At 42.4% G+C, this 24,462-nt stretch overlaps 1 protein-coding gene across 1 annotated transcript; it reads right to left on the bottom strand.

Annotated features, from left to right (window-relative positions):
• Positions 1-78: 78 nt before the first annotated feature.
• On the bottom strand, positions 79-24,315 carry cep295 (centrosomal protein 295). Its single transcript, XM_080024872.1, has 33 exons — positions 24,010-24,315; positions 23,328-23,528; positions 22,658-22,782; positions 22,355-22,448; positions 21,843-21,959; positions 19,261-19,401; positions 18,261-18,444; positions 17,357-17,509; positions 16,760-16,987; positions 16,420-16,505; positions 14,344-14,562; positions 13,921-13,997; positions 12,705-13,328; positions 12,148-12,355; positions 11,504-11,699; positions 10,917-11,072; positions 10,173-10,400; positions 9,305-9,532; positions 8,863-8,960; positions 7,889-7,979; positions 7,293-7,508; positions 6,794-6,927; positions 5,500-5,715; positions 5,000-5,234; positions 4,112-4,255; positions 3,502-3,669; positions 2,819-3,171; positions 2,529-2,690; positions 2,262-2,322; positions 1,566-1,874; positions 977-1,073; positions 511-610; positions 79-425 (listed from the first exon to the last, which is right to left on the bottom strand). Exons 1-33 carry the CDS (start codon positions 24,106-24,108, stop codon positions 384-386), a joined length of 5,790 nt encoding a protein of 1,929 aa, XP_079880998.1. The 5' UTR covers positions 24,109-24,315; the 3' UTR covers positions 79-383.
• Positions 24,316-24,462: the final 147 nt, after the last annotated feature.

Raw genomic sequence — 24,462 nt, 5'->3', positions numbered from 1 at the left:
TGCGCGCCGCTATGACGCAATCGGTCTTCAAATGCAGCCTACGAGGCCGGTTCCAAGACCGCAACCCCTGAATCAAGACACAGCCACTTTCTATCTAAACTAAGATATCATGCGTGTGTGGAAACAGGATCATAACTTAGTTCAGGACATTCTTCACACAAACTTACAAACTGTGATTTAAGAAGTGTATTTGTACATCTGTAAATTACTTCATGAATGTTTTCTCTTGTTAAAAACAAACTCATCGACTATGATTCAGTCTGTACAACGGAGAATTAAAAAAAAGTAATCGAGAGTCAAATAACTTAAAACATTTTTATTGGTAAAAATCTACAAAATAACTTAAATTTACAAAAGTAGAAACTAAAAACATTCAAAGTCGCTCAGTGCTGAGTCTGTTTGGCTCGAAGTTTCTGTAGCGTTTTCTGTGAAGAGACGATTGAAATATATTGAATTAACTCAGAATTCTTCACTGGATATTTTGTCTATTAAATATTGAAGAGTTTTTACCTTGTGGAACTCTGCAGCTTTCAGTCTGTTCTTAGCGTAGGCTTCCTGTCGGCTCTTGATGGTTTTCTGTTGCTTCACCTCCTCCAGCCGCTCATACAGTCTGAGTCACACACACACACACACACACACACACACACACACACACACACACACACACACACACACACACACACACACACACACACACACACACACACACACACACACACACACACACACACACACACACACACACACACACACACACACACACACACACACACACACACACACACACACACACACTCAATGCTACATCATGGATTCGATGCAAATAATGAATTATCAGTGATAATAATTACTAATTGAAAAAACATTTTATTTTGTTAGCAACTGAAAACCATTCTGAACCACATTCGTTTGTGTGTACAGATCTGCAGCATTTACTCCATCAGCGCATATGTGAAAAGTTCATATTTTAAAATACCTGCGAGTTCTTTGTTGCATCTCGGCGACATCTCGTTTCCTTTGCTCTGGTGTGCAGTCCTTCACCTCATCCGCCTTTTTCGGCCTCAAATCACTCACTAAGGGAGCACAAAAAAAATCTAAATACAAAATGGTTGCACAGATTGTTGCAGCAGCCTGGTTGGTTAATACAAATTGACAGCTTCACAAGGTTCTGACATTTGCTCAAGGCAGCTCTATAACACGTCGTATAGTAGCTAAACAAGAGCAGTTTTACAGGACATTTTAGAGTAAAGTTTAAGGAAAATATACATTTGGCATTCAGAGTTAACATGGGATTGTTCAGTATTTACTTGTCACAACCCCCTGTAGTGCAGTCTACAGATATAAATATAGTTTATTTTAACACTGATTGAGCCTATTGTTGTACAGAAACTGATCCGATTCAAGACATTTCAGAAAGGTGAATTTCTGGGATAGTTAATAAGTAGTTTTAAAGTTTCTTTAACACAATGTCCAAAACTTGTGGGAAAAATGTTGTGCTCATGGTATTTATTTATTTTTTATTTTTTTAACCATTTGATTCAAAAACACCTTAAAGTTTGAGATACCTGGAGGAGGAATCTGGGTCTTTCTCAGCTTGAGGTCAGATTTCTCACTGACAGGTCCTTCCTTTGACGTGGTTGCATCCTGTTGACGTTCTGACTTGGTCTTACACGGAGCTGGTTTAGACTCTGTAGATTTAGCCGGCCCCCTGGCTAGTGACATCTCCCGGGCTTCAGTTTGAATGTTAGAAAGCCGTCTGGCCTTGATTTCTTCCACTCTACGCGTCGATCTCTGGAGCAAAGCTTGGCGTTTCTGCTCGTAGATTTCCTGCTTGTCACCGACGGAACCAAACCCCACGATCTTCAGGCTCGTCGCTGTGTGGAGGGAGAACGTTAAGAGTGATCCGACTGAACAAACTAAACTATTTGATTTGAGAAACTTTTTGAGTTCCAATTAATTAGTTTGACATGTGCATTTTTTTAAATAATTTTTCATTGAGCACTTTAAGAAAAAAGTTACAATGTTGAGAACACAGTGTAATATTTTCTTTGTTACTAAAGCCGATTCTGAAATACAGTTTCACCGATTCATTCATTCCGGGCATTGTGTTGAGGCAGTCATACATGTGATATTGCCGCAGAAGGTCGACATTAATCTTGAAATATCAAGTTTATTCTCAACATTTGGACTTTTTCTTGAAGTGCATTCTTTATCCCTCAGCCCTGGCTCTCAAACTCTTCCAAAGTAACGTGAGTTTTTACCTGGATGTGTTTGGTTCTTTTCTTCTTCAGTCTCATCCTTTAACAACATGGATTCAGATCTCTGGAAAAGACAAAGTTTGTGTTCACAGATCAGAAAGATGATAATATAAATCCCTTAGTCAGTGGATTATTGATGTCTGACATTCATCACGTCCGTTTCTCTTTTTAAAATAATAATTAGATTTAATTTATTGAATTTTCTTTCAACACTGATAAACTCTAGTCAACATTTCTACAGACATCTGTACATATTTCCCCTAGTGATACCTCCGTCTCTCTTCGTCCGTCTTCCATCCCCCCGTCTGACTGTCCGTCCTCCCAGAGCCCGTCTTCATCGGTGATAAAATCTCGGTCGTGCAGCGTCGTGTCCGTCAGACTAACTAGCGTGATCATCGACTGCTCCAGAATCCCCTTCTCACTGGCGCAGTCCTGATTTACACGGAGAGATTACAAATACACAGTTCAGCCAATGAAAAACACAGTTATAGTGTTATAAGTTATATAAACAAGTAAAAGAGAACCAGGTTTACAAATGGTACAGACATTTTCAATCATACCGATATGTTATCTGCGACAGGAATATCATCAATCAGGTTTGAATCCTGCTTGGACTCCAGTTCTCCAGTATTGAGGTCCCGGAGTTGCACTGAAACTCCTCGACTTTCCGAACTAAACTTAATTTCTGCGATGGCTTCCTCCGACTGCCCCAAGCCCACATCCTCACACACGGCGAGACTCGACGGACTTAGCGCCCTTAGCTCCACGGAGGTTATGAGTTGGGAGAAGGATTCCTGAAGGTTTGAAGACGCCATGTTGGAATCAGAATGTCTCTCTGTTCTGAGGCGTTCTGGAGACAGTTCAGACTCCGTAGAACGATCATCAGGAGCGTCAGAAAGGGTCCGCACAGAGTCTGGACAGATTGCAAAATGGCCTGATTTTAAATCCTTGCGTTTTCAAATGTTTGAAATGTGCTACAAATCTGAACACATTACTGGAAAATGCTGGGTTTCCTCCACATTGATCAGACAAGCTTTAAGAGCAGTCAGGAAAATACTGTATAGTTTGCACAAAACCAATGTTTTTTTACACCTTGATGATGACCGTTTTCTTCATAAATAGGTTATGGTTAGCTAGCACCCTGTGTATATATTTAGATCTTTTGGGGTCAGAAGAAGTTGAACTTTTATCTAGAGACTGCTGAAAAAGTGCTTGAATTGTTTTCTTACTAAGCAGTACTAACCCTGTTCAGATGGAGCGGACATGCTGCTTTGCTCCTCACTGGCTGGTGGTTCTTCAGGAGAGAGCGGCGCGGTGAGATCCGGGAGGTGAAACGTCATGGAGGCGTCGGCTGTCTCGTTGTGTGTGACTTCAGCAAACAGCGGGTGGAACGAGTCCGAGCCGGGAAACACTAAAAAGGAAAATATGGACATAATGTAAAGTTAGGTTTCTAAAAGGCAAGACAAACTAAATGTAAATACAAGAAAGAAAGACTTTGGCTCAAAAATAAGTCGATGGTACATGCACTTATATAGCGCATTTTGGCTCATGCACCCACTTACACACACACACAGACACTGATGGCAGCAGATACAACGTAGGGAGCAAGCTAACCATCGAGAGCAATTTGGGGTTCAGTGTCTCTTTCCCCAGGGACACATGGATAAGTGTTAGGAGGTGGGAATCAAACCACCAATCCTAAGATCAGTGGACGACTGCTCTACCATTCTAGCCACAGTCGCCCCAAGTAAGAATGAATGCATGAAAACACTTGAACCATACATCTGTTCCTACTTTGGAGCATCAAACTGAGAAATTCACAGTAACAATGTGATATATATTTCAAACCTAACCTTCAGTCCTCTCTAGGCCCGGGCCAGTGGTTTGTTCCTGCGGTTGTGGGTTCAGATCCGGGACAGACGGGCCTTGTGACGAGGCTTCAGGCGGGAACGACTCGGCCTCAGTAGAAACTCCAAGATCCACATGAGTTATTTCACCTAAAACCAGCAGATGAGTTCGTAAAGGTTTTTCCCTTTACTTTGAGATCATAACTACAGACGTACAAATGTATTTGTGTAAACAGGTTTTTTTCCTCTTGCTTTTGAAAAAATATTCTTCTCACCAAAAGGACGAAAATGGAAAATCTTTCGGTCAACTAACACAACGAGGCAAAAACCCAACTTGCTAAGGGCATATCAACCACCGCAGTAACATGTAAAACATACCGCGCACATCTGACATTGCGAGACAAAATTTTGGGTCTCCCTGTCCCCAGGAATACAGAGTTAAAACTACAAAAATAAACTGTATGTGTGGACATGGCCTGAGACAAACTACTTTTATTAAATGTATAACATTTTCACTTTTTGAATCAGTTTATAAAAATAAAAAAAATTCCCCTTAAAGCTGGTGTATATGATTTCTGATTGGTCAAAGTTAACATGAGCTGTACACTTTGACCAATCAGAGCGAGGTTCCGATTCTCTGTTCTTATTGGCTGTTGGGACTGTCCATTCACTTAGGCACGACTTTGTTGGCGTGTCAGGGAGGGACCATAGGGGAGGGACCAAAGAGAACAAGTGGAGCGGTTGAGGTATTTCAATTAGAATCTCTATCCCAACTGCCATTTTCTCCCCCAATCCTCCACCCCAGCTTTAATACTCTAATTGTTTGAGCTGCACCTGTATAAAGGAATCTCAACCCTTGCTTCATGTTTCAGTCACACCATAAACTCTTCCTACCTGAGCTTTGACTGTCCTGTCCAGCCGAGTCGTACATCTCTCCAACCAGCGCTCTCATCCCGCTCTCCTCTGGTCCGGCCTCTAACCACGTGGTCGATTGTCCCGCCTCCAAACCCATGTGACCAACCAGCTGCCCGGCGTAGAAGTCCTGGCCTCCGCTCAGCCAATGAGAGCTCGACTGACTGGACAACTGGCCAATCATACGGCTCAGAGTGGAATCCCATCCGCCTATGTTCTGATGGTGAGATTTGTGATGTGGTATGATATGGATGCACTTTATTGTTATTTTTTTTTTTTAAGATATTTTTTTGGCATTTTTATGCTTTATTGACAGTGTAGAGACAGAGTTGAAATGGGGCAGAGAGGGGAGTGACTTGCAGAGAACGACCGCGGGCTGGAATCGAACCCGGGTCCGCTGCTGGCCGAGGCCCATGGGGGGGGACGCCCTACCAACTGAGCTAAGGGCGCCCCCTTCCATTGTGTTTTTGATCTAAACTTACCGATGCCAGCGGAGCAGGTAACTGACCCATCATGGAGGAGTGAGCGGAGGGTTGACCCACCAGCTGTCTCAGGGCGTCTGTGTCTCTGTGGTCCACAGACAGACATGACGACTCATCGGCCAGCTGGCCAATCAGAGGCCGGAAAGAGTCCTGGAGCGAGAACTGGTCCTGGAGTGAGAAATGCTCCGGTATTGGACTGACTGTATCTTGCAATTCCTGTCGGCAAGGCAAGGCAAGTTTATTTCTATAGCACAATTCAGACACAAGGCCATTCAAAGTGCTTTCCTGTAGCAAAAAAAACAAAACATCAATTGAAAGCAGAATATTCAAGGTCAATATATTTACAACCAAGTTCCGGTCATTAGAGTCGGGGAAGGGGCTAATATTAAAATGTTCCGAAATTCAAGTGGTACTTTTTAGTGAAAAATAAATTTAAAAAATGCACATCAAAGAACCACATCACTTCCCTTTGCAAGCTTCCAACCTCTTCACACCAGATGATTTGATTATTTTTTTTTTTTTTTTACATATGCTTTTTACTTGAACCCTTAGGGAATTTGAGTTCTTTCTCTGAAATGCTGACTTTTAGATTTGTATTTAGCGAACAGTCTCTCTCACTCACACACACACACACACACAGAGCTCAGTTCAAGTGTAGAACCATCATGAAACGTATTTTGTTTAAATACACTTCAGTTAGTTATTTTACATCATCGCTCAGTTGACAGAAACACACACACACACACAATCCATAGAGGCAAACATGCAGCTATATTTGAAGAATTTATGATTATGTTGGAATAATTTAGAGCATTTACTTAAATATCGTACACTAGGCAGAAAGACAATAGAATACATTAGAATTTAAACATTTTTAGTAAAACACTATTGAAATGACTTAAATTAAATTTGTATTTAGTTTATAACACAAACATTCTCACAGACACACAGACACACACACACACACACACACACACACACAGAGCTCAGTTCAAGTGTAGAACCATCATGAATCGTATTTGTTTAAATACGCTTCAGTTACAGTAATTTTACATCATTGCTCAGTGTACACACACACACACACACACACACACACACACAGTGTTACTCTATACAGGCAGACCAATGCATTCATATACTGTATAATCACAGGCTGAGGCAGATGTTGCCTTGGCGATATACCAATAGTATAACAAAGTTTACAAGTTTGTTGTTGATTGTTAAAAAGTTAAATACCGTGTGAGGCCACAAAACACAAACATATGAAACCAATAGCTGTTAGTGTCCGACTGACCAGTCCTCTCCTCTGTGCCGTGTCAGATGGAGTGGATCGATGGTCTAGAGATCCCTCCTCTCCTCCGCTCTCTGGAACCACAGACCCCAGAGAATCTGAAGAGCTCCGATCCTCCACAGACGAACCGTCACTGTCTGTAGATCAACACAGGATAACAAACTGTATTAACATTATCCCTTAATAATATTTTAACTTTCCAAATTGAGACAGTCTGTGAATGTATACATGTCTGCTGTAAATTCAAAAGGGTTTTACGGGGTTAAGGAAAATTACTCGATAAAATGTAATGTAGTGGCGGTGGCATAGTGGATAGAGCGCGTACCATGTTGGCTCCGGCCTTCAAATGGTCAGTGGTCGCGGGTTCAAATTCGACCCGTGGACCTTTACTGCAGGTCATCCTCTCTCTCTGTCTCCCCATTTCAACTCTGTACTGTCTAATAAAGCTTGAAAATGCCAAAAAAAAATTATCTTAAAAAAATTAAAATCTCTCCCTCTGTACCTGTGGTTTTCCCCGTGGTGCTGAGGGAGATGTTGAGCTCGCGGGTGTATCGGTCTATGATGCGCTGGATGCTGCTGTCGTTAAACAGACGCTCCACAGACACAACGGGACAGTCTGAAGCAGAGGAGCTCTCCCTTGGACCGGACGGAGACGGGACGGCCAGTAAATCTGACCCTCGTTCCTGTTGTTCACCGTGTCTGGGGGACAGGGATTGATCTAGAGAGGAGAGCAGATTTTAGGCTTCAACAAAGTGAAGGCGACTGTGGCTCAGGTGGTAGAGCGGGTCGGCTGATGATCAAAGGGTTGGAGGTTCGATCCCCGCCCAGCCACCTGTGTCATAGTTGTTGTGTCCTTGGGCAAGACACTTCACCCACCTTGCCTCGTGTGAATGTCGATAGTTAGCCTGCTATTGGTGTATGAATGTGTGTGTGAATGGTAACGTGTAAATGGGAACAGGTCTCCCTTGTAAAAGAGTCTTCGGACTCAATGGGATATACCTGTATAAATAAAAGGTTAAGTCGGCCTTATGCAAAACGACTATTCAAGTGATTTCACAGTCACAGACAAATATCGAAACATGCTGTCCCGTCCCTCACCAGCGTTCTGCTCCGGGTCGGTGGTGACGTAGCTGCCGGTGGAGATGGTGGTGGAGGAGAGACAGTCAGAGTCTGGATGTCTGTCTGCAGACTGACACACACGATAAAAGTGTTAAGGGGATGGACATGATAGGACTAAGAATCTACACATCAGCTCACACAATAACAGATTTTATCAGTCTGTAGTGAATGAATTAAATGGTTAGTGACATGAAGGTACACACACACACACACACACACACACACACACACACACACACACACACACACACACACACACACACACACACACACACACACACACACACACACACACACACACACACACACACACACAGAGCTCAGTTCAAGTGTAGAACCATCATGAAATGCATTTAGTTTAAATACACATCAGTTAGTTATTTTACATCATCGCTCAATTACAGACAAACTCAAACTCACACAGTCATTCCATAACGGCAAAAATGCAGCTATAAACAAGCAGAAAACACCTGTTAAATGTTATGTTAACTGCTAAAAATTTAGTGAATCGAATTTTCTAATTGAAGAAACTTGCCACTGATATTCTTAGCAGTCCTATTTTTGATAAGCTAGTCATATTATTTAGTAAAGCACTTATAAAACTATTGAAATTAAATTTGTATTGTTTATAACACGAACATTCACACACACACTGAGCTCAGTTCAAGTGTAGAACCATCATGAAACGTATTTGATTAAATACACTTCAGTTAGTCATTTTACATCATTGCTCAGTTTACCCCATATACACACACACACACACACACACACACACACACACACACACACACAGACACAGACACAGACACAGACACAGAATTCCCTGATAGACCAGAAACGGTTCCTTTCCTTATAACTTTTATATATAGCCTCTGCCACAAAATTCATAACTTGTTCCAATATAAGGGAACATCCAGTAATAACTTTACTACGTGACCATTGGTCCCTGTTACCTCAGTGTAGGATCTAAAGCTTGTGATTCGCGGCCCGGAGAAGTCGGCTCCCGTCCCAGAGTCAGACGAAGGCGGGGAGATTATCCTCAGCATTGAATCTGGAAAAGAAAATATTTTTATGTATTTGTATAGCATATTTAAATCTTTTTAAACATATAACTGTGTGTGCACTGAAAAAAATATCTGGTGTCCATACTACACAGCCTAGGCTCTGTTAACTGGTATGTTAACAAAGGGATCCAACCGTAGCTAGCAACATGCACATTTGCATGAGAGCGTCGGCTGTGTAGTAACACAGGATTTTTTCCCCAGAACGCCAACAAACAGTACGGACAGGTAGTGGATCATGAGGAGATATTCACTGATTTAGACAAAAAGTGATTTGACAACAAACACACTCCAGAATCGCTGACTCCACCTTTAATCTCATGGCTGAACCTACCAGACTGTGAGGCTCCTTGCGGTGACCCTGCCCCCACCAGCAGCCTCTCCCTCCAGGGCAGATCGCTGGATATTGCCCCTGTGCCGGCTGGTAGTACAGCGGTCTGCTGCCCCCTGCTGGAGCTTGGGGGCGTCTGCAGCGTCTCCTCAGTAGCAACAGATGATTCTGAATCCTCCTGAAGGTCCCAGTCTGCAGTCAGTGAAGGGACAAGCACAGTTTCCTCTGGGCCTGGAGAGACAAAGGTCCGTAATCAGCTGATACTCATCACCATAGCTTGATACTAAAGCCTAGATAGGGGCCAAAAAAATCCAGCCCAACTTTTTTAATCAGTCGGTTGTTATAATTAAAAGGTGAAGTAAGCGGTTTATTTATGTTAATATAAGTGTTAAATCGCTCTTTATTCATACAGTGATCACTTACATAATGTGCGCGTTTCATGAAGCCGATCTCTCAGTCAGCTGCTTTGCATGTAATCGGCAAATAAACTTATTGGAGTATCCCGACATTTTTATCCAATCAGAAGAGAGAGCGCTACAAACCAACACTCGTCTCACTCATATATAGTATATACACTCCATGGTCTCACTTCCGGTGCACGCCAGAGCAACAGATGGGTGAATGTTTATGCGCCTACAATGGCGGAGCAGGTAAAACTCCTTCCCAATGTCTGTTTTGATGGTTTTTATCATGTTTTAATCACACTTATGGATCTGAGATGATGCTAGATAACTCGCTGCTTGAAGACCGCAGTGCATTAATGTGGTGATGTAGGGACGAGCGAAGGGACTGCTAACTGCAGTCACTGACAGGAAGTTAGCTAAAAGAACCATTCCGCTTACAGCACCTTTAATCTCATGGCTGAACCTACCAGACTGTGAGGCTCCTTGCGGTGACCCTGCCCCCACCAGCAGCCTCTCCCTCCAGGGCAGATCGCTGGATATTGCCCCTGTGCCGGCTGGTAGTAGAGCGGTCTGCTGCCCCCTGCTGGAGCTCGGGGGCGTCTGCAGCGTCTTGTCAGTAGCAACAGATGATTCTGAATCCTCCCGAAGGTCCCAGTCTGCAGTCAGTGAAGGGACAAGCACAGTTTCCTCTGGGCCTGGAGAGACAAAGGTCCGTAATCAGCTGATACTCATCACCATAGCTTGACACTAAAGCCTAGATAGGGGCCAAAAAAATCCAACCCAACATTTTTAACCAGTCGGTTGTTGTTATAATTAAAGTTTATACTACTATTCTTGTTGTTGTTTGAATGACAAATATCTGTTCAGACAATTAAATTATTATTCTACTTTACAATTAAGTAGTGTAAAACGTCAGGATAAATAAAAAAGCAAAAGAGAATAAATATATGAACAATTTAATTTTACTCCACAGACCGCGACCCGATTTCAGATAAGCGGTTGAAGAAGATGATGATGATGATGATGATGAGTCTATACCCCAAATAATAAATAATAATAAAAAAAAAAAAAAAAAAAAACTTTACTTTTATCTGACATCACCGGCATTACCCGGTCTTGGGCAGAGAATCTCACATTTGCTTGACACACAGTTATTACATTACTACACGTTATTAAAACTGTTATTTCTGTGTTGTGTGGCCTGATCTGACCTGTGGCTTGGCTGGTGTCGGCCGGCGTCTCCACCTCCTGAATAGCACTGAGTTCATGTTGTACATTCATCATGATCTCCGGGCGGACGCGAGTCACCGGAGGCTTCGACGGGAGGACGGACACTGGGGCTGGAACGCTGAACTGACAGATGGAATCTAAACAGAGAAAAAAAGATTTTGATTAAAAGGAATACTTCACCCATACGGAACCGGCGTTCTATCATTATAAAATCGCTATTATAATATAATGAACAAGGTTTTTCTTCCCTCAGTCTTCCCTAGGCCCAGCTGTCCTGGTAATCCTAACCCAATTTTTTTACTAGTGTGATGTCACACATATAGTAGTGACTAAGTCTATGCCATTTAATTTGTAATAAAAGTTCAACACGATCACAGATTCAGAAATACAGTATTTCATTTTGATGTCACTAGAGAATAAAAAACGAGGACATTTATTTTATGATATGGATCTTACTGTGATGCATCTTGTTATTTTGATAAAAAGTATTGAGCGAAAAAGAAGTGGCAGCAGTGCACACACTATCCAAGTATAAAAGAGAAAAATAAAGTGGGAAAATGCCAGTTACCGTTCTCACTACTGTCAGAAAGCACCGATGCTTCTTGAGGGGATCCATCCTCGTCTTCAGTTTCTTGTAGGTGTGATAGCGTTCCTCCGTTGGTTTCCTCTATGGCTCTGAGTAGAGACTTCAGTAACGTGAGGCGCGTTTGGTTGATGCTTTCTGGAGGCGATATGTCACTCTGAGCCTCTGGGACCGGCTGTGGCTGAGACAATACAACAGGAAATATTTTTTTTTTAAAGTTGTGCAATTCTGTTCTGGGAGGGATCTTTCCATTTATATCTTATACCTCATATTTTTTTTATTAGGTTTGCAGGGTTATACAATAAGGGGTTGCCCGATGACCCTCTGCAAGGAAAACGCTATGTCACAGAGGCTCTTTAAACGGGCATGTTGCTAGCTACGGTGTTTAGATACCAGTATACACCTATTATATACATAGCCTAGGATGTGTATTCACATCGGATGTTTTCTTCGCTCGAACAGACAGGTGGTTGATTGTGAGGAGACATCTACCGACTTGGCGAAAAGTGATTTTGTCAACAAGCGTTCTCCAGAATCTCTGACTCACCCTTTTTAATGTTGAACCCCGGTTTGTGTAGAAACAATCTCCAATATGTCCGTTGAATAGCAACATAATCTGTCTAACTGACCTGAGCCTCCGGTTGGATGAGCGCCTGCAGCGTTTCCTTCTGCCTCCTGATCTGCTCCGTGTTCTGCTCCTGTCTGCGTCTGTCCTCGTCCTGCTGCAGCTTCACGGCTTCTCTCTGCTCCGCCAGGCGCCTCTGAGCGGCCGCCAGCTCCAGCCTCTGAGCCGCCATAGTGTCCTCTGAGGGGCCTGGGGCTGAGGTCTGAAGGGGGCTGTGGAAGTGAGAAAGAAAGTAATTATTTTTGTAATAAACAGCACTTTTACAAAACAGACCGTTACAAAGTACACATCATGGTACACAGGAATATTAAAAATGGTAACGTCAACGATTCTGGAGAATGATTCTTGTTGTCCAAATCACTTTGTCAAAATCAGTGAATATCAGAATTGCTGATTTCACCTTTAAAATTAATGTGTACATTGAAAAAGAATAAAAACAAATTGCAATTTAAAACAGTGGAGGAGGAGACAAAAATAAAAGCACAAGAATACACAGACCAGAGAACAATCCACGACATACAATATACAAACAAATTAAATAAATTATAAAAAAGCGCTTGCCTCGTGGTCTGCACGGGGCTCTGTAGCAGGGTCCCGGTCGCTGGATGTCCTGGGACCAGAGGTGTAGCAGCACCCGTCTGGATTGGGACGCTTGCTGATGGGCGTGTAGTGAACAGTTTGTTTGGCGATGGCTCTGTGGTGAGCGTGGAGGGTCTCACGCTCTCTGGAAGATGCTCTGTCACTCTCTCCATGATGTCGTCAGTCAGCTGGGCGGTTACTCCTGGTCTCTGGATCGTGGCAATGTTGGGAAAAGATTCTGCTTTATCGGGCAGTAACCAAGGCATAACCCGAAAACTGGACCCAGGTTGATGGGGAGGTGAAGGCACTGTGTTGAAATCTCTTGTGGGAATGTCTACAGAGATTTGTGGTCTCGTTTGTATGTTTGTAGGCAGAGTAGGAGTGGGTGGGAGTATCAGAGGGGTTGGTAGGTGTAGAGGAGCTTGGGTTATAACAGGAGGTGTGACTGTTAGGGGCTGAGTGCTGAACTGAGGTCTGTGAATGTGGCTTGTAGGAACGATGGCTGGTTGTTGGAAAGACGTGGCTGTCATGTTGTAACGGATTCTTAAAGCACGCTGATATTCATCGAGACGCTGCCGAGCCACTTCCACCGTCCTCTGGTGAACTCTGAAACAAGAAAGTAAGATTTTTTTTTTTTGCTTTATTGATAGTTTAGAGACAGAGTTGAAATGGGGCAGAGAGGGGAGTGACATGCAGAGAACGACCGCGGGCTGGAATCAAACCCGGGTCCGCTGCTGGCCGAGGTCCATGGGGGGGACGCCCTACCAACTGAGCTAAGGGCGCCCCCGAAACAAGAAAGTACAATATTTAATTATGTCACAACGACCGGTATTAATAAATGCCTCAAATATGGGGCTTCACGATGCATACAACACGACATGTTTGATCTTTAGATCTCATAAAACTGCGTCCTTTGAGGAAATTCAATTTGTTATAATACCTTTCAGTTTGCACAACCTACATTCAGACACTGCTGTATTGTTGTCACCAACAACTTTTTACAAGATTTTTTTAAGTTTAGTACGGTTTTAACTTTCTACTGGATGTCAGAAATTCCCTCTGGATAAATAAAGTATCGCTAGAACTGTCTGATAAATACAGTGAACGTAAGTTGGTAAAGCAAAGGTAATATAAATCTTTTGAAATCAATTTTCTATATTAACTGCTTGGAATAACTGAAGACGAGTTTTAAACCGACCTGTTTTGTTCCAACAGCCGCTGTTGATATTCTCGGATCCTTCTGGTGTGGTCGTCTCCGTCAGCGGGATGCACGGGCTGAGGAGAGGAAAACACTTCACTTAACCACATGACTGGAGGAACTGTACTTTGCTGATGACCAAGCAATACTAATACAAAATGGAATTTGACAGGATTATTGACAATCATGGCCTTTATGTTTAAATCGCCATTTCAAATTTTGAGCTGACATTTATTACTAAACTAAATCTAAAATCATTATTTCAGAAAGTATTTCCTCATCAGCCATTGCATTCAGGGTTAATATCTCACCAGCCAATCACAGACCAGTATCTCATGAACGCGAGTCGTGATAAAAAAAAGACAATATGAAAAAAGGACGACTGAGTAAAGCCTTGACCCTTAACCAAAGGGCCTACAGTACCTCGGAGGTTGGAGCGGTTAAGGTGGTGACATATGGGACGTCCTGGTCGTGGACCGGGTCCTCCGATTGGTCGATAGAATCGTCCCGTGTCACTGCGTTCTTCAGGTCTTCTCTCTCCTGCTGAGCCTCAAACAGCATCTGCTCCAGTTTCTCTTTCTGCTCCTCGAGCTCCTGCAGCAAAACAAGCTGCTGCTGCTTCTGCCGCTCCAACTCCACTTCCTGGAACAGAAATATATATATTTTTATTAATTTAACCCTTTATTTTTCCAGATAAAACATTAAGAACAGTTTCTTATTTACAATATTGATCTGGTCCAAGAGGCCCCACCAGGAGTAAAGGCACAAATAACAAATACACAAGCGTGACTCACTTAGACAAATATAAAACGGATATACAAATGCACAGCTTATGTACAGTAACAAAATAGAAAACACAGATGCACTAAAAACTAGTCAGGGGACGGGCGTAGAGGTCTGGACAGGGTGTAATAAATAAGAAACAACGCAAAAATGAAACGGATGTATTGTATGCGTGTGTGCGTGCGAGCATGTGCGTGTGTATGCGAGCCGATGCATGTGTCTGGGTAGAAAATAAACAAATTAAGATGTGTCAATGATATATTGTGTGTGAAGGGTGTATGCAGGTGAGAAACAGTGGAATCAACAGGAGCAGGGGGGTCTACTAAAACGATGTATGTATATAAGAGGTTTAAAACCAGCAGCCACTGCGATGCGGCAAATTTATACATATTGCCTATATTTTTAATTTAAAAAAAAATAATTAGTTTGAGTTTCAATTTTGATCGGATATCAAATATTGAGAAAAAAACAAAACAGTCCATTAGATGTTTTAAAGATTGTGCAGTTTGAAAAGTGGGAGCCCTTCTCGCGGAGCACGTAGCAGGCTTTAATCACAAAAACAAAAAGTACTTGCCGGTGGGTTGCCAAGGTCGTCATCCGTATGTTTGGAGTTTTTGGACTTTTATTTAGTAATCTGTAGTCCAATGTAATTCTAATGCAAAAGTGTTTTTGTTGTTGAGAGCTTGAAATTCCTCTCAAATCAAAGTTGCTCATGTTCAGGGTTAAAACTTCCTGTCTACAGCGACACTGTCGGTACGGCAGGTTTACTGACAGCAGCATATCTGAGTTCAGAGAATTTTCAGGCTCTCGACAAAAAAAGCTAAATACCACCAGCCCTCGATTCTGCTTCATATCACTTTGAAACTCTTCAGTATTTTGGCTCCAAAACAGGGAATGAAACCGAGGTCTGTACGTTAAAGAAAACATGTTTTAAAGTCTCATAGGTTGCGTTCCGAATCGCATACTTTCTACTATATAGTATGTAGAAAAAAGATTTAGGATGTCCCGATTCTTGTGGCCAGATTTAGGATGGTTAGAAGTACCCGGATGTCCTACTTCATGCGGCCAAGATTGTTAGTGTTGAAAAGTGCATCCTATTTGGGCGATTCTGACCCACAATCCAGTGCGCACGTGAAGTGACATCACATCGACGAAGCCTCCATATGAAAACAAACGGGGATGCGACGGATATAAAAGCAAGAGGCAAGATCAAGGCGCAATGTTATGATGAAATAAGAGAGTAAAGTATGTCCCAATAGTATGCCTACTGCATCCTAACTAGATTCTTTTTATCGTCGGATGTAGTATGTAGAATAGAAAAAAGAAAGAGTATGCGATTCGGAACGCAACCATGTTTTAAAATCTCATAGCTTCTCTGCCCAACACACTCCTGCTTTATTAAGCCGCTGTTGGACTAATTAGGCAATGAGGAGCAGCTGCATCAATACAGTCTGACCAATCACAACAGGCCAATGAAGCCTTCAGGGTAACAACCGAAACAGGCTTTGGATTATTTAGAAAAACCAAATTCAGCTCAACAAAAATATAATATAATTTCTGATGTGAAGGATTGTATCAAAATAAAAAGGTTAAGATGATTATTGGTGCCTTGATGCAACATAAGAACTCAACTTTCTGATGTGTCTAATTTAATTATTTGTTGTCACTTAGTTTGGTGAAATGTATGAAAAAAAACCCACAAGAATCAGAATTTACCCTTTCCTTTCGTTCTTCTTCAAAATCTTTGATTCTGTCGGGGAGAACATGAGGAAGAGAAGCTGCCGGCTCGGTCCTCTCCAACACTGGTGGAATTAAATACAAAAGAAATGCTAAATCATTATTATTGCACAATTTATTTTCTTAATTTTTTTTTATGTCTTTTCATCATAGTCTTGTACGTGTTATTTCTATAATTTGACTGTATTAATATTAATAACAAATACTTTAAAAAAAAAAGCCAAAGTAAAGATTTTCAGCCCTTGAAATAGTGGATTTATCATGCAGCGCACGTCCTTATCTAGATTATTATATTCCAGTGTTTGAGTGACTGACGTACCAGGAGTCTCCATAGGGGGCTCCACCCAGTCTTTCTCCTGGCTGGTGAGGGAGCCCGTGTCGATGGTGGTGTCACGCACGGGGATCTGATCGTTTAAATCAGTTATAACGTTCTGAGCTTCAGCTGCAGAGACGGAGCCGTTACTGTCGCTCCACTCAGTCCTCTGGCTCCTGATGCGATCCAGGAGTTTCCTCAAAGCTTTTCTGGGAGCAAGTTTAGAGGGAACCACTGAAAAAAACAGAAAAACACATGAAATAGGGCCGGTAACTGTACAGTGTTTGATCTTAAATGAAAAGAGGACGTACAGTATGATGCTATAAATGTTATATTGATGCAGTCGAGTTAAAAGATGCCAAAGTTTCAAATAATAAGGTACATGCATTTGGATGTGAGGCTGTTTTGGATGGCTAAGTATAATGTCCTCTTTAAGAATTTACAATATTAATACAATTCATATGTCAGAAAACCAACATCTGTGTACTGATATTCTGTTAATCCCAAAACGTGTAAAAGTGTTTTTATTTAATTTGTAATTATCTTGTAAGACCGTAAAAAAGACTGAATAAGTTTAGGTTATATTCCTATCATATTCTTCACCTTGAGCAGCGGTGTGGTGCTCTGTGCTTGTGTCTTCCTGCTCAGCGCTCTCTGTTTCCTCCATGGTGATGTCCAGCTCTTGGTCCTCGCTGCCTGTGGACGCGGCCGGCAGAGGCTCCGGCATCAGCTGCACCACCAGGTCGCCTTTCACCCCTGGGACCGGACACACAGTAGAGGTTATAACTGGCTCCTTTCAAACTGGACATCTACACCTCCCACATAAATATAGAGGGCAATTTGCTTTCTGAAAGATAGCCAAGCTCAACATAGTAAAAATTTAAGAAGAATCTTCCAAATTGCCATTTCCTGGTGCAAACGGCTTCGTATATGCTAAGATTTTTTTCACATTTAAGTCACCGCTTAATCTTGGTCATAAGCAGCATCTACAACAAACAAACCTCTTTGGAGGATATAAAATCAAACTATTAACATTTTGGCCAGGAAGCAAATAACAACACATCATCGCCATGTTCTTGAGGAATTAAATATCTTAAGTTTTGATGATTTTGAAATTGACAGAGTTCCATCCCCTTGCTGCTTCAAACCCATGAAAACCTGTGTCATATACTTTTCTTTGTGTGTAAACCCATAGTGTGTAATACAGAAGATCTTATTCCTGCTTGGCATGTCTGCCTGCCGCACCTCCTCCGGCGCCCATCTGGTCAGCTGCAGGGTCGTCAGCTGGAGCCACCGTTCACTGATGTTTCGCCCCCTAGCCAGTACATCTCCCGGTGGGGGGGCAGTGGCCAGATGGGGACGTCTCCCCGCCACTCCCTGCAGCTGACCTTACTGGGGTGTTTTCCCCCACGCACAATCCCTCCTCCGTAGCCACAACCAGTAGCTTGACTTCTCAGCTTCCTCTGCCCATACATGATAAAGCCCTGGCCCACAGAACAGCCCTTACTCCTCTCTCCCGTGTACATGTCCTCGAAGGCGAACTCCATCTCCCTCTGGAAGTCTCGTCTCATCTCCTGTCTCTGGTAGAGCGGCTGGAAGATCTGCGCCGGCATGTTTGGGAGCTGCTGCCGCCGTCTGAGCAGGTCCGTCTGCTGCATGTGCTCCAACTCCACTAGCAAACGCTCACGGTCCTACAGGAGAGAATCACATCAAAACACTGTGAAGGCCAATTCACACTAGGGCTGAAATACAATATGGTTATTTTAGGTCTTTAATTAATTGAATTAAGTTAGTTAGTTAGTTAGTTAAATCTTTATTGTCCACGGTGTGGAGATTCGTCTTTGGTCTCATACAAAAAACAACAAGCAGGAAAACAAATGTTATATTGTGATGTGGGGGACTATAGATGAAAAGTAACCTTTTGACTAATTCTGGCATTTTTAACCCATATATGATCGTGTGTTTTATTCATTTGCAGTGTCCCTTATTAAATAAACTGACTTGATAAAAACCGTTACAGTGATATAAAATTACTTTTACCGTGATAGAAGATTTTGAGCATACCGCCCAGCCCTAATTCATACTCTACGTGTGTGTGCGAGGGTCCATTCTGGTATGCGAGATGTAAAAATTGTCATTCGCCAACCGAAGACCCCTCGGTGTGCAGCCAAAAATACGTAACTGCGTAAACAGTCCGTGTGGAAAGCTCTCAGACTGCACCTCCTCACAACAGACTCTTTTAAAGATAATTTTTTGGGCATTTTCAAGCTTTATTAGATAGTACAGAGTTGAAATGGGGAGACAGAGCGACAGAGAGAGGGGGGATGACATGCAGTAAAGGTCCACGGGGCGGATTTGAACCCGCGACCACTGCAACGAAGGCCGGAGCCAATATGGTACACGCTCTATCCACTACGCCACTGGAGCGCCCCGACAACAGACTCTTTAACGCGACACAGCCGTCACCGTGGGGATCGGCTGGTTTCATCACAGCAGGTGAGTGTTACCTGTGTGAGATGTTCCCTGTTCAGCGCCTGTTTCCCCCGGAGACGAGCTTTCTCCAGCTGCTCCTGTCTCCTCATCTGCTCCTCCTTCTGCAGATCCTCTAGTCTCTTCGCCTCGAGCTCGGCCTCCACACAGGCGTTAGGCTGAAAACACATGAACACAACTATAGATTAGACCAACCATTAGACTAACCCTAACCCCACTGACACACCATGGGGTTAAAGGTGCAGTGTGTAATATGACATCATCAAGAAAGTTCTACAAAGTTCTAGAATGCAACGCTCCCTGGGTAACCCCAACCCTTTCGAATAATAACAGAAGCTACAGTGGCCTTCAAGGACAAGAACAATTCTAAATTTTAAACAATGCACCTGATGACATTCCAACTATGACACTTTCAAGATGGCGGCACTAGGCCTTGGTCCAAAATATGCAGAAATATGGACATACAGTATCTCACAAAAGTGAGTACACCCCTAACATTTCTTCAAATATTTCATTATATCTTTCCATGCGACAACACTGAATAAATGACACTTTGATACAATGTCAAGTAGTCAGTGTACAGCTTGTATAACAGTGTAAATTTACTGTCCCCTCAAAATAACTCGACACACAGCCATTAATGTCTAAACTGTTGGCAACAAAAGTGAGTACACCCCTAAGAAAACATTTCCAAATTGGGCCCAAAGTGTCAATATTTTGTTTTGCCAACATTATTTTCTAGCACTGCCTTAACCCTCTTGGGCATGTAGTTCACTAGAGCTTCACAGGTTGCAACTGGAACCCTCTTCTACCCATTCATGACGACATCAAGGAGCTGGTGGATATTAGAGTCCTTGCGCTCCTCCACCTTCTGTTTGAGGATGCCCCAAAGATGCTCAATAGGGTTTAAGACTGGAGACATGCTTGGCCAGTCCATAACCTTTACCCTCAGTTTCTTTAGCAAGCCAGTGGTCGTTCGGAGGGGTGTTTGGGGTCGTTATCATGTTGCAGTACTGCCCTGCGGCCCAGTTTATGAAGGGAGGGGATCATGCTCTGCTTCAGTATGTCACAGTACATGTTAGAATTCAATGAACTGTAGATCCCCAGTGCTGGCAGCACTCATGCAGCCCCAGACCATGACACTCCAACCACCATGCTTGACTCTAGGCAAGACACACTTGTCTTTGTACTCCTCACCTGGTTGCCGCTCCACACTCTTAACACCATCTGAACCAAATAAATGTATTTTGGTCTCATCAGACCACAGGACATGGTTGCAGTAATCCATGTCCGTAGTCTGTTTGTCTTCAGCAAACTTTTTGTGGGGTTTCTTTTGCATCATCTTTAGAATAGGCTTCTTTCTGGGATGACAGCCATGCAGACCAGTATGATGCAGAGTGCGGCGTATGGTCTGAGCACTGACATGTTGACCCCCCACCCCTTCAAGCCCTTCAGCAATGCTGGCAGCACTCATACGTCTATTTTCCAAAGCCAACCTCTGTGTACGACGCTGACCACGTGCACTCAACCTTCGTAAACTGGGCCGCAGGGTGGTATTGCAACATGATAACGACCCCAAACACACCTCCAAAACGACCAGTGGCTTGCTAAAAAAGCTGAGGGTAAAGGTTATGGCCTGGCCAAGCATGTCTCCAGACCTAAACCCTATTGAGCATCTTTGGGGCATCCTCAAACAGAAGGTGGAGGAGCGCAAGGTCTTTAATATCCACCAGCTCTGTGATGCTGTCATAAATGGGTGGAAGAGGGTTCCAGTTGCAACCTGTGAAGCTCTAGTGAACTACATGCCCAAGAGGGTTAAGGCAGTGCTGGAAAATAATGGTGGCCACACAAAATATTTACACTTTGGGCCCAATTTGTACATTTTTTCTAAGGGGTGTACTCACTTTTGTTGCCAGCAGTTTAGACATTAATGGCTGTGTGTCGAGTTATTTTGAGGGGACAGTAAATTTACACTGTTATACAAGCTGTACACTGACTACTTTACATTGTATCAAAGTGTCATTTCTTCAGTGTTGTCCCATGGAAAGATATAAAGAAAAATGTGAAGAAATGTGAGGGGTGTACTCACTTTTGTGAGATACTGTATATGAGACCCTTTCTAAGGGAAAAAATAATAATTAAAAAAAAATGTTTCAGCCATTATGCACTAAATTAAATGTACTTATGGATATTATAATTACTTTCTACAAAATCTGCTAAGAAATAAAACCCAACATTCTACACTGCAGGTTTAAAGGTGGAGTCAGCAATTCTGGATAACGCTTGTTGACAAAATCACCTTTTGCCAAAACCCTCACAAACTGCTACCTGCACGTACTGTGTGTGCGCGCAGAAAAAAAAAGTCTGGTGTTGATTCACAGTTTAGGCTCTGTAAACGGGTATGTTGCTAGCCCTTTGTGTACATACCCGTTTACGGAGCCTAAACTGTGAATTAACACTGGATTCTTTTTCAGTGCACACACACAGTACCGACAGGCAGCGGATAGTGGGGAAATATTTACTGATTTTGACAACAAGCATTCTCCAAAATGGCTGACTCCACCTTGAAGTCAGTGAAACAATAATGTGAAGTGTTTACCTGCTGTGTGTCGGCCTCTCTGTCCACTGAGCTCTCTGGCAGGTGGAAATGCGTAGCTGCAAACGCCTTCACGTTAGATTTCTTCACCACGACATGAGGTTTGTTGGAGTCGATGTTCTGCTTGAACAAGAAAAAAATTAAAAATAAATTAGGTTGGGGGCGCCTTTAGCTCAGTTGGTAAGGCGTCCCACCCCCATGGGCCTCGGCCAGCAGCGGACCCGGGTTTGATTCCAGCCCGCGGTCGTTCTCTGCATGTCACTCCCCTCTCTGCCCCATTTCAACTCTGTCTCTACACTATCAATAAAGCATAAAAATGCAAAAAAAATATCTTAGGAAAATATATTAAGTTGATTTTATCCAGATCGGAAACTTTAGCACATGGAAAGCTTTTGTTTTATTTTGTAAAAAGGATTGAATAATCAGCTTTTATTTTTATAATGTAAAGCACTTTGTGTATGAAAAGTGATATATATAAACAAAGTCTGAATGGAGTTCAATCAAATCAAACTCACCTGAATGGGGTTTGGTGGAGGTGGTGGGAGAGCCGCCACTTTCTCCGCTCTTTCCTTCTCTGCCTGTAGCGCTCTCTTCCTGGCATTGATAAGTCTACAGGGAAGCAAAGGAATGGACTAAATGTTAAGATAAAATACTCCTTTATGTGTCCCACAGCACGGAAATTTACACTGTCATAGAAAGGACAGTACAGCAAATTAAAGGGGATACTAAAATTAAGAATGTACATTAAAAGCCAATTAATTGATTCAAACAGGTAAACTTAATTGTGTGTGTTGTTAGATGTGTGTGACGGAGCTGACCTGCTCTTGTTCTCATGATCTTTGCTCTTCTGTGTTTTCAGTTCCTTCAGCGCTTCTCGGTGACGCTCCGCGGCTTTGGCGTGATTCTCCGCCTCCCGTTGAGCGATGGCGGCAAAGTCGGGTTCCTGGTGCAAATACATATACGCATAAAAATGAACACACACAAATTCCCCTTGGGGTAATAAAGGTTTATCTCTCATCTCATTTAATGATGTGGCTGTACAATTTCTTGTTTTCATTCTAGTTTTGATCCTTTCTGAGTTTATACAGATATATTAGTAGTAGTACGTCCAAATCTCCACTAGGTTAAGTATTAATATCTTTTCTTTATGTAGTAATAGAGATATATTATCTCTGATATTTTTTTTGTATGTTTACTTTTGTTGATATGTTCAAATACATGAATAAACGTGACACATTGTCTAAACTTCAATTGTGCTGTAATTTGAGAATATGTTAATAAAATCTCATTTTTGCACATAAAAAAAATCGAGAATTTGAAAACGTTATGTTAATATTGTTCATATTTTGATTTCAGACATTCTTCTTCATCTGGCCTAATCAGTTTGAAAATACAATCTACAAAACCACTTACAGAGAACCAACACACCAAATGCAGAAAAGCTCCTTGTTTGAGAACCATATTAGCCCAAACTATCTATGGTCTTACATGTTCCCTTGCGCTCCTGTGTCCCTGTCCCAGTAGCTGTAGACTCTCCTGGTATAACTGCTGCAGCGCGTCCAGTTTCTCTCTCTGTTGTTTCTCCCATTCCGCTCTCAGCTGGTTCTCCAGAAGCTCCAGCTCGCGACGCCTGCGCTGCTCCACATCGCGACAGATCTGCAGCGAGATGTAGCGCTGCTGCTCCCGCACCTGGGACACGAGGCGAAATATATTACGTCGATAAATTACAGTTTGTTTGAGTTTGAAAATATCCAGAGGAGGGGGTTTGATAAGATAAGATCAGATCAGATAGACCTTTATCCAACCGATGGAAATCATTTTGCCAAGTTGTTCCAAAATGACAGAAACAAACACAAAGAAAACAAAATAAGTTAAATATATAATATATACAAAGTTATTAAAATACAGAGTGTAAAGTAGATGCAAAGAAACGGTGCTTCGTAGAAATAAATAGTCTGTGATGTTGACACTCACTTTATAGTGCACATTAAAGTTTTGCACACGACAGTGGCTCTCAATGTTTTGTTAAAGTAAACCAGAACAAGGCTTTTTCAAATACCAAATTAGATGCAATCGGACAAAGTTAAGAGGTGTTCATTCTTTACTCTAGTGAGCACAGATCAGGGACTAGCAGTGAAGCAGAAAACACATGTTAAAATGTTACATTTACCTGCTGTATGCGCAGTTTCCTCCGCCTCTCATGCTCCTCTCGTATTATCCGAGCCTCTTCGTTTGGGCTCAGTCTTAATCTTGCCACTTTTCTTTTCATTTTCCACCTATACACATGTTAAAAGACGTTTTCGAGAGAAGACAAACAGCAATAATTAGCTTTGTTAGCCGCAGTTAGCTCCACCGCCATCGCGACTGGACGTTGAGACACTTTACCGGAGGCATTTAAAGCATTAAACAAAAGTGAAGCATCCGTGTAAATGCTAAGGAAATCTGGCAAAAGGAAAATTAAAATATTCTTTGTTGATCATCTGAAATCCATGCCAACCACAAATGAACGTTTATTAACATCCGGTGGTTCAAACTGCGCGCCGTCCCCGTCCGTGTCCCACAGCTACACATATTGGTTCCTATCACAGAATAAACTGGTTCCTACTCCCTTTTATTCCTTTCA

Source organism: Ammodytes marinus (genome assembly GCF_949987685.1).
Source record: "Ammodytes marinus genome assembly, chromosome: 3".
In the NCBI taxonomy this organism is placed as follows: Eukaryota; Metazoa; Chordata; class Actinopteri; order Uranoscopiformes; family Ammodytidae; genus Ammodytes; species Ammodytes marinus.
Note: the sequence above shows the minus strand (reverse complement) of the source record. Positions and strands in the feature narration are given on the sequence as shown.